This window comes from Nicotiana attenuata, unplaced genomic scaffold (assembly GCF_001879085.1).
Source record: "Nicotiana attenuata strain UT unplaced genomic scaffold, NIATTr2, whole genome shotgun sequence".
In the NCBI taxonomy this organism is placed as follows: domain Eukaryota; kingdom Viridiplantae; phylum Streptophyta; class Magnoliopsida; order Solanales; family Solanaceae; genus Nicotiana; species Nicotiana attenuata.
Genome location: NW_017672248.1, coordinates 142,283 through 153,558, shown reverse-complemented (window position 1 = coordinate 153,558; position 11,276 = coordinate 142,283). Strand labels below are relative to the sequence as shown.

General features: G+C 36.9%; 1 protein-coding gene across 1 annotated transcript; it reads left to right on the top strand.

Annotated features, from left to right (window-relative positions):
* Positions 1-1,588: 1,588 nt before the first annotated feature.
* On the top strand, positions 1,589-10,842 carry LOC109212457 (serine carboxypeptidase II-2). Its single transcript, XM_019376104.1, has 10 exons — positions 1,589-2,066; positions 3,270-3,377; positions 4,380-4,475; positions 4,570-4,662; positions 5,680-5,765; positions 5,872-6,135; positions 7,330-7,463; positions 8,340-8,435; positions 10,077-10,182; positions 10,476-10,842. Exons 1-10 carry the CDS (start codon positions 1,799-1,801, stop codon positions 10,635-10,637), a joined length of 1,413 nt encoding a protein of 470 aa, XP_019231649.1. The 5' UTR covers positions 1,589-1,798; the 3' UTR covers positions 10,638-10,842.
* The last annotated feature ends 434 nt before the right edge of the window (positions 10,843-11,276 follow it).

The window sequence follows — 11,276 nt, the reverse complement described above, 5'->3', positions numbered from 1 at the left end:
TGGCGACTCTGATCAATAAATAATCACATTTCGAATAATGTCACTTAAATTGGAAAAACTCCCTTATACACTATCCTTCGGGGTGGCATGTAAAAAGAAGGTGTGACAGATACGGGAAGCGAGACTCAGATGTTTCGGGCATGTACAGAGGAGAAGCCCATATGCGCAGGTGAGGAGGTGTGAGCGACTGACTTTGGATGGCACGAGAAGAGGTAGAAGGCGACCTAAGAAATATTAAAGAGAGGTAATCAGGTAGGACATGGCGTGACTTTAGATTTTTGAGGACATGCCCCTTTATAGGAGCTGTGAAGGTCGAGTATTAGGGTTGTAGGGTAGGAGGTAGTTGAGCCTATTTCTACTTCGTAACTATGTGAGGCTAGTCTGGTAGGATTTTTGTCTTAGACTGCTAATGGTTAATGATGTGTTCTCACTATTCTTTCATTTTCATAGTGCCGGGTCTATTTACCGGTTATCACTATTGCTTTTCATCTATTTTCTGATTTTCACAATGTTGTTATTATTCATTGGTTTCTGTTGATGATACTGATATGTTGTCTCTTTTCTCTTTTCGTCTTCTTGAGCCGAGAATCTTTCGGAAACAACATCTCTATTCCCTTTGGGTAGGGGTAAGGTTTGCGCACACACTACTCTCCCCAGACTCCACTAGAGGAATTTTAATGGGCCGTTGTTGTTATTGTTGTTGTTGTTACTAGTTAAACTACATCAAATAAATTGAAATGAATATCACAAAAACGAAACACATAAGCACTACAATTCTGATGGCATAGTAAATACCCTTCCATCTTTAACCATAGGCCTTGGATTCGATCTTGAAAACAAAGTCATCTTTGATAGGAAGTGATTTATTCTAAAGCGAACTTTTTGAATTCGAATTAATCACCCAAAAGAGTTATTGAACACCAGGTGAGAAATAAAAAAAGAGATCTGTATATAAACAGCCGATTGGATTCATTATTTACTTTTTTTAGTTGGTATACATAGATTATATATTGATTATACACTAATATACACAAGATTATGCACATATTACATAAGTTACACTCCATCCATTTCAATTTATGTGAAAGTATTTGACTGTGTACGGAGTTTAAGAAATAGAGAAGACTTTGGAATTGGTGTAAAATGAGGCACATATATTTCGTATGACTATATATCGTTGCATAAAGGTAAATTATTTTCAAATAAGCTAAGTGGTCATTGTCTTTGGCACAGACTAAAAAGAAAATAAGTTCACATAAATTGAAAACAATGGAGTATATATATTATATATCCATGGAGGGAGTATATATATATACTAGTATATATATATATATATACTAGTCTCTATGTTCGTGCTTTGCACGAATTATATCTTGCTTCAAATATTATGAAATGTGTACCTAAAATATATAACTTTTAATTGCATATATATTCTAGAAAATAAATATATTATATATTCACTGACTATTTTTAATTCAAGCGATTAAATAGGTTAATTCTTGATAAATAAACAAAAATCTCCATACCTTTCTTTTAGCCAACCAATTGCAACATGTACACGTTTCCATCATATGCAACAACCATTGCAGCTTTCTATCAGCACAACAAACGAAAACATAAATCATGTGCACAACACTGCAACAAACAATAGTACCACTTACGTTAACAAATCATAATTGACCCCCATCTTCTTGGCCAATAAGGCCTCTATTTTCAAGAATTTAACAAAAACAGTGAAAAAAAATACCTTCTTTATATATCCCCTTATACTCCATTTCTCTAAAAATCCTACCAAGAAATGTCAAATCTCAAGTGGGGTTTTCTTGTTTTTGCTCTATTTTTCATTACTGAGGTTCATTTTGGTAGTTGTTTTGTAGAGCCAAATGTAGTACAAAAGCAATTGGATAAAGTTACTAAGCTTCCTGGTCAAGGGTTTAATGTGAACTTTGAAAATTATGCTGGTTATGTTACTGTAAATGAAGAATCTGAAAGAGCTCTCTTTTATTGGTTCTTTGAAGCTGTTGATGAACCATCTTCAAAACCTCTTGTTCTTTGGCTTAATGGAGGTTTGATTAATAACTCATCCTCAAGTTTTGCTCTTTTTTTGTTTTATTGCATTCTTGTTACATTTTCTAGTACTATTTTAGCTTGTGTTACATTTTCCGATAGCCGAAGGTCTATCAAAAACAACCTCACTATCTTTATAAGGTAGGGGTAAAGTCTAGGTATACACTACCCTCTCCGGACCCCACTTATGGTATTACAATGGGTTTGTTGTTGTTGTATTTTAGCTTGTGTTAGGTTGGTTTTGGTTGGTTTGTTGATTCTTATGTTGTATATACCAAACATTGAAGAGCAGTGGGGGAGCTAGGTTGTAGAAAGAGGGGATTTGTTGAAAAAATATACTGTGCAAACAGGGTAATGATGAATTCATTTTTCGGTTATATATAAGTTGTTCAATCCCTTGACATAAAAGAAAATGCTAGTGAAGTGGCAAAGGTAAAAAAATGGCTATTTTTGCATTCTTGTTACATTTTCTTGTTTTCTTTTAGTTCATGTTAGGTTGGTTTTGGTTGTTTTTTTGATTCTTATGTTGTATATAACAAAAATTGAAGAGCAGTGACGGAGATAGGTTGAAGAAAGAAGGGATTTATTGAAATATTATATTGTGTAAATAGGGAAAAAATTAAATTTTTTGTTACATATAAGCTGTTGAATCTCTTGAAAAAAGAGAAAATTCTAGTGAAATGGAAAAGGGGTTCAAAAATTGCAACTTTTGAATCGCCTTGTGTTAGGTTGGTTTTGGTTGTTTTGTTGTATATAGCAAAAATCGAAGAGCAGTGGTGGAGCTAGGTTGAAGAAAGAAGGGATTTGCTGAAAAATTATACTGTTCAAATAGGGCAAAAGCGATTTCTTTTTTTATATATATGACGTTGAATCCCTTTACATAAGAGAAAATTCTAGTGAAGTGGCAAAGAGGTTAAAAGATTGCTACTTTTGAGTCCCTTTGTATAAATTCCTGGCTCCGCCACTATTGGAGAAGTCATCAATTGCCGTATGCTTGAAGTTGAATTATCATTTTCCTCTTACAAAGATTTATTAAATGAATATTTCTTGGTTGCTCAATGTGGTCGATTGTGCCAAATGATTTGTTCTCACTGATTATGAGTTCTTGCACGGCCGGGATTTATTAAATGAATATTTCTTGGTTGCTCAATGTGGTCGATTGTGCCAAATGATTTGTTCTCACTGATTATGGGTTCTTGCAGGGCCGGGATGTTCATCGATTGCCTTTGGGTTAGCTGAGGAACTTGGGCCTTTTCATATTGAGAAAGATGGGAAGACCCTTTATTGGAATCCTTACTCTTGGAACTTAGGTATGTTTCTCAATACCCCTTCTTTCTTGCTATAAAAAGTTATGCCACTTCTGAGGGCTTTTGCATTTCTAAGGTCGCTCCTCAAAATGTCATTTGATGTATAATATACATTAATGAGGCCCCTTCATGCCATTCACTTCAGCATTTTCGACCTTAATATAAAAACTTCAGCAATTTGGAAACACAGAAAAAGTATCTGCGCTTATAGTTCTCATATTTCGCATGTGCTTATAAATGGTCCAATCTGATAATAAAGGAGACTCTCTCATGGATTTGTTTTTTCTATTATCGAGAAAGCTTAAATGTACATTGTCAGAGAATCAAGGCATGTTCTGTTCTTCCTCTCTCTAAGGGCTATGGTGTTCCATTTCATGTGAAGTGGGATATAAAATGTTTTCTGGTGGTATCTTCTTTTTGATTTGATACAAACAGGTTCTTGCAACGGTTATATTTGTAAATTTTAGGGGAAAGGACTAATATTTTTTTTTTGGGGGGGGGGGGGGGGTGGCGAATACCAACTTCCTTGAGCTAGTACTGCTGTCTATACGATTGTCTTCTTGTTACTGCTGTCTACACGATTGTCTTGGTTTTGGTATTCAACGGTATTCAAAGAACGGTAAAAGGATTCTACTCTTATTGTACCGGGTAAATCAGTGATGCCATTAGGCATTGATGAACCATGATTTCAATTTTGAGTTTGATTAGTTTATATACAGATTCTTTGACCCCAAAATTTCACCTTGCCCGACTTAAGTAGTTATTGACAACCTAGTGTTTCTTCGAACAATTTTAAAAGGAGCAAACACTAAATTTGCATGATCACAAGCAGGATTAAGTCATCACCCTGTAGTGCATAAACTCACCAGATATATCCACGTGCTGCTACATTTTTACCCTGAGACACATTGCTTCCGAAGTATGTATAAGTTTGCACATAATTTCGGGAAGCAACGGTTTAGGAACTTATCAGGATGGAGTCTGACTCGATATCTGTTTCTGCAGCTGCAAACCTGTTATTTCTTGACTCTCCTGTTGGAGTTGGTTATTCCTATTCAAACACTTCGTCTGATCATCTCAACAATGGTGACGCTCGGACAGGTAATAGTTTGACCTTTTAAGTTATTTCCCTGAGGTTATCATTCATATATTTCTGTATATATGTATTAAATTTCCTTCAATTGTTGCATTACAGCTGCGGATTCCCTTGCATTTTTACTGAAGTGGCTTGAACGATTTCCAGAATATAAAGGAAGAGACTTTTATATTACAGGAGAGAGCTATGCTGGTAAAATTAATTTTCTAAGCTTCCTGTGAAATTTCTATTTCTAATCATTTTCTGGTTAGCTGTATTCCGTGCAATATGATTAGATACCCTAGTCGATTGATGGGTGACCAAATTTATCGGGTGCATTGCAGCAAAATAAGTAGCTGGTCATCAAGATAAAATTACATGTCTCGTATGCTTACAGAGGAAATTCTTAAATATTTCAGGAATTCGATTGCTTGTATATATTAATATGTAGATGGAGTCGTAAATATCCTTTACTAGCTAACAACTCACTAATTGATGTCATTTGCCCGATGCCCTAATTGACAGTACAGATTCAAGTACTGGTTTGTCTTGCTTGCCTAAAGGGTGGATAGAAAGTTTATAAATCCCTATTTCAAACAACTAAGTAATATAATTTACGTTACGCCAAATCTTGGGCATAAGCATCGCTTTGAGTTGATTGATTTCAAGTTGTTCGTTGACAATTCACCACACTGCCACTAACCTTATACTAGGTAGTGTTATTATTGTTGTCTGTTTTTGATAAATATCTTTCTGCATATGATTTACTGCGGCCAATACTTTTCAATATTCAAAGATGTTAGGATGACAGCAAGAATCTAGCCTCTAAACATTCTGCTTATTTTAAAAATAACAAATCTAGCACCCAAGGGCGTAGCCTAGTGGTCAATGAAGTGGATGAGAATTATGAGGTCTCGGGTTCAAATCCCAACGGAGGCAAAAAACACTAGGTGATTCCTTCCCATCTATCCAAGCCTTGGTGGGTGGATAGAGGTATCTGTTGCCGGTGGAGGTGGCATGTGTCCCGTGGAATTAGTCGAGGTGCGCGCAAGCTAGCCCGAACACCACGGTTATCAAAAAAAAAAATCTAGCCTCTCTACATTTGATTGGAACTTATGCAAGCAACAATGTTTCCTTGAAAAGTTCTGCTTCTTTTCTGTTTGTTTTCTTGAGTAGCTCATTTCAATTACTGAAACAACTTTGGTCAACTTAATTCTGATTGTGGACCAGGGCATTATGTTCCTCAGCTTAGTCAAGCTATTGTGAGGTACAACAAGGGTGTAAAGAAGCAAGTAATCAACTTAAAAGGTTTCATGGTACGCACGTCTGTTTCTCAACTCAATGCACACATATAAGATTATCAAAGACGAATCATTTGCGTTTGTGTAGTTTAGTACTAATACAAGGTAATGAGAATTGCAGGTTGGAAATGCTTTGACCGATGACTATCATGACCACCTAGGACTATTTCAATTCATGTGGTCAGCTGGAATGATTTCCGACCAAACATTCAAGCAGGCGAATGCTTTGTGCGACTTCCAATCATTTATAAGACCCTCAGAGCAGTGTGATAAGATTCTCGATCAGGCTAGTGAAGAAGTTGGAAATATTGATAGCTACAGCATCTTCACTCCAACATGCACAGCCAAGTTTAGTATACTAAACCACTTGCTCAAAAGGAGCAACGTAAGTGACTAGAACTTTACTCTCGCATTAAGTTCAATGATAAATGTTTAACTCTATTCACTTAATGTTAGTTGTCATGGTTGTTTTAGAGTGCTAATGTTAATGAATCCTAGTATCAGGGAAGTCTAAGTATCAATTAATATTTTTCAAAGGAATGAGTTTTGGACGTAGTGCAAGTAAAGGACAGATTACAGTGATGAGGTGAATATCTTTGGAGGACGTCTTTTACTCACATCTATCAAAATTTCAAAGCACTGTACTTGCTTTTTGTTTATCTGTTCTTTTATGTCATTGTCAAATGTTGTCAGTGTATTCGATTAGAAGAAGAGTTATGGCATGACAAGAAGTGAGAGCCACTTCTTAGTTCTTACAGATGTTGTAGAAAAGTGATAACCATGTGAGTACTGTTAATGGCTTAACTCAAACAAAAGTTTGACGTCAGTATAATTAATATGCAAAACTCAGAAGAGCGAGATTTATGACTTTGGCAAGAGTTAGACTTGTCCTTTGTTGAGTCCCACATCGACAATGAAGGGGATGGGTAGTCTCCTTATATGGACTTTGGCAATCCTTACCTCTTGAGCTAGCTTTTGGGGTTGAGTTAGGCCCAAGGTCAATTTATCATGGTATCAGAGCAGGACCCATCCCGGTTTTCCGATGTTGGGCCCCCATAATTGTCCACGCTCCAGATGTCCAGTCCTGGGAGTGAGAGGGGGTGTTGAGTCCCACATCGACAATGAAGGGGATGGATCCTCACCTCTTGAGCTAGCTTTTGGGGTTGAGTTAGGCCCAAGTTCCATTTATCATCCTTTATGGAATATCCTAATGGGGAAGATAGAAATGGTTTACGTCATCAAAATTGGTGTTCCAAACTGCTAATGTACGATATTTTTGGGATTTGGTACTCATTTGCCAAGCTTTTAGAGGTCATTGCCTGCCTATAATTGTGAAGGCGATGGACTGGAATAGTAAATTATCATTAAATCATACTTTCTTCTATTTTATTTCCATTTTCCTGTATGATGATTGAGATATTATCAATATGCTATCTTTTTAGTATAGACCTCTTAAATTTGATGACAATATAATTCTTGAACTTGAATACCATGCTGAATAGAACAGGAGATTAAAATGTTGAAAAAGATTTAACCAGCACTATTTTGTTCACTGATAAAATTTCATGCCGTTAAATAGAGGGTGGGCCATCTCAGAAGAAGCTACGATCCATGTACAGAGCAGCACTCCGTGATTTACTTCAATCTTCCTGAAGTTCAGGAGGCTCTTCATGTTCGTAAGAGAAACTCATCATTCAAATGGGTAACTTGCAGGTATTTCATTTTGTTCATTTAGTGGATATCTCCTCAAAGATCTAGGGGGATACCGAGTTGCAATCTTGTAGCTACCCCAAAGTTGGTATCTGGAACAAATGAAATTTTAGCAGGCTACCACAAGAGAAGATTTCTCAATCTGATTTCAATGAAAAAAGAAGTGTATATATATATATACATATCTGTGGAATATGAGGTCATCGTGTTAGTGGATTTGTATGCTGGTGCTATGAGACCGATTTGCCACATAAATATATTTGTTGACAACTCTTGCATTCTATAAAAAAGGGCTGTCCGATGCACTAAGTTCCCGCGGTGTCCGGGGAAGGGCCGGACCACAAGGGTCTATAGTACGCAGTCTTACCCTGCATTTTTGCAAGAGGCTGTTTCCACGGCTCGAACCCGTGACCTCCTGGTCACATGGCAGCAACTCCTGCATTCTATATTAGAAGTAATTGAATCACAGGGCAAAAATAGGACATAAAAAGAATTCTCATCCCATGTATTGTTATTGTCTACCTTCCCGAAACAACAACAGTGAGCCAGTTTCTCTTCTTCTCCAGCTCCTGCTCATTGAGAATAGCAGCAACCTCACTATTTCTTCTCTTCTTTGGCAGCAAGTTACTTTTTTCATTACTTTTATCTCTTTTTCCTCGTTCTTTCATTGCCATCCCCATACATAACAAAACAAAACTAGAAGAAAGAAAAAGCTGAAAGTCTGTGTGAAAAAAAGATGTTGAAGAGGATCTCGTGTATTTTCCTTACTGTATAAGAGTCAAAATGCATTATTGTTTAGGTTAATCCTCCTTTGTCTTTCAATTCTGAATGTCTTATACTAGGTAGCGCTATATATTTACTCATTTGCCCTACTTGCAGTGAAGAAGTATCCAGTGGTTGGAAGGATTCTCCCAAGTCAGTGCTGGATGTCTATCGTGAACTGATACAGTCAGGCCTTCGTATTTGGGTTTTCAGGTGTGCTTTAATCCTAATACGAAGCTTTTTCTTTCTCTTCTCATGTTTACTTGTGAGTTTTGAGAACATTGAGATTTTAGGATGTAAGAAAAAAGCCAGATGAATATTGAATGAGTAAAAATCTAGTTCCATGATCTGGTCTGAATGATTACACGTTTAGCACAATTTTTATCCAACATCAAATTTTATAAGCAAAATTTTAGTTGATTTCAATCACTTAAATAGTAAAAAGGGCAGTTCGATGCACGAAGCATCTTGCGTTTCACGTAGGGTCCGAGAAAGGCCGCACCGAGAGGGATGTGATGTAGGCAACCTACTCGGATGCAAGCATTAGTGGCTGACTCCATGACTCGAACCCGTTGCTAACTTTACCGTTGCTCCAAGTCTCCCCTTCAATCACTTAAGTATTGAACAAATCAAAACAAACTATAGGACAAATTGGAAAAGTACAATATAAAAGTTTTTACCTAGAAACCAATATTAAAATAGCAAGCATTCTCATATTAAAATTCTAGGAAGAAAATTAAAATAGTTTCCAACTTACAATCTCAATTCATATTCTGAAAAATGTCTTGCTAGCTGTTATTATAAGATTTAAATCTAGAGAACATGAACACATAATGTCTAGTCAAACAAAAAAAAAATTCAAGATTTATATATAGCGTTAATTGGAGCATCTCCTTGGAAATCCTGGAGTGATCTCTTGTGTAAATAACGACAGACAATCCGTAATTGAACTACTAATTTCTTCGAATTGTATTTCCCATTTAAATCCACTTTGAAAACTCGATATCCACTTGTAGAAGTACTCATCTCCTTAGCAACCTCATCGCCCTTTATTTTGACGGACAAATTACTGAAAGTCACTTGTATCGACGTACACTCTTCATTCTGTTGATGATAAAGGTCTAACGTATATACCCAAAGAGTGCCCCTGTTGCAAATCTCTGATGATACTTCACTCTAGCATAACCCCCCCCCCCCCCCCCTAATTTTTGTGATCTAGTTTGACTAGACATGGAGTTTGAGAAAGAAAGATTTTTGGAATTTTGTGGGAATATGCCATGAGAAAACTCCTCTGAGCCAAGGGTCTATTGGAGACAGCCTCTCTACCTTCATAAGATAGGGGTAAGGTTGTGTACACACTACCCTCCGTTGACCTCACTTGTGAGATTACACTAGGTTTGTTGTTGTTGTATGCCATGAGAAAACTGTGACTAAAAAATCATACCATTAAGGGTAAATGGGACCTTTAAAATTAAATTGTTCCTTAATGTTACCATTTTCAAAAAAAAATTAAATTATTCCCAAATATAGAAATGTGTCATTTAGTGGGAAATAAGGCCACATAAATGAAACCGAGGGAGTAAATATTACGCTTTCCCCTAGTCATTGAAGAATAAACATTCTCTCTTGAAACCATAGAAGTCAAAACCTCATCCAAAAAAAACCCCATAGAAAAGCTTTGATATATGCTCAACTGCTCACAAACATCATTCTGTGAATTTCTTATGCTAGTGAAGACTCTTCAGTCATGCACCTGAAAATGTTTTTCAGCCTCCTGTAGACGAATTTTCCACAAACAAGAATGATAAAATGCAGATAACGCGAGGATCTTTTGTTGTGTTTTTTTTGTGGCAGTGGTGACACAGATGCTGTGATTCCAGTTACATCAACTCGTTACAGCATTGATGCTCTAAAACTGCCAACAGTTGGTCCCTGGCGCGCGTGGTATGATGATGGACAGGTATTTTCGTTGCTCAATCTTGTTGTCCTTTCCGTTTTGAGTCTTCTAGAAGTACCTCAAATTCGATCTGTCTATAGCTCGGAAATTACAGAAACAGTCTTCTACCTTCACAAGGTAGGAGTAAGGTCTGCGTACACATTATCCTCCCTAGACCCTTCCTAGATCCCACCTGTGGGATTACACTGAGTTTGTTGCTTTTTGTTGTATAGCTCGGGAATTGCTTATTTCTTGAATTAGTATCAATTATGATCGCGTCAAACTACTAACATTCTATGCTTAACGGGGTAAAACAGGTCGGAGGATGGACACAAGAATACAAAGGGCTGACATTTGTTACTGTAAGAGGTGCTGGCCATGAAGTCGCTCTGCATAGACCGAAACAAGCTCTCACTCTTGTCAAGTCATTCTTAGCAGGAGCATCAATGCCTAGCGGCGAACAAATTAGTGACTCTTAGTTCTGTCTTTTCTTTTTCTAAGCTGATGCTTGTTTATCTTGAGCTGGAGAAAGCTATATTTAGATGAGCAAAAACAATTGTTACATCAACTGCAGCTACCTGCTCGATATTTATTAAAAACTCACTCGTTGCCATGCTTTCTGAGTTGTAAGAGTTTATCAAGATTTATCTAATGCAAGCATGAGCTTACCTTCCTTTTATTTCATCAGGCAGCTGAAAATGGAACCAAAATTATGTTTTGATTTATATTACCTATCTTTCTGAGCCGATGGTCTATTGGAAACAACCTCGTTACCTTCACTAAGTAGGGGTAAGGCCTGCGTACACACTACCCTCCCCAGACCCCACGTGTGGGAATATACTTGGTATGTTGTTGTTGTTGATTTGAGAATGAATTCTAGTTCTCTTGCCATCCCAACCGGTCATCTTTTTGGGGGAAGTGCACAAATAGCCGTTTTTAACACCGTTATTTGAGGAATAGTCAAGTTTACCAAAAGTTTAAAATTTAGCCGCCTCTTCAAACTTCAAATCGTCGAATATGAAGCTTGAACTACAGAAATTGGCCTCTAACAGAGGCTAACTTCATACCATTGACCTTTGAAATGGTGTAAAGTTTTGTGTTACGTTTAGCTGTATTTT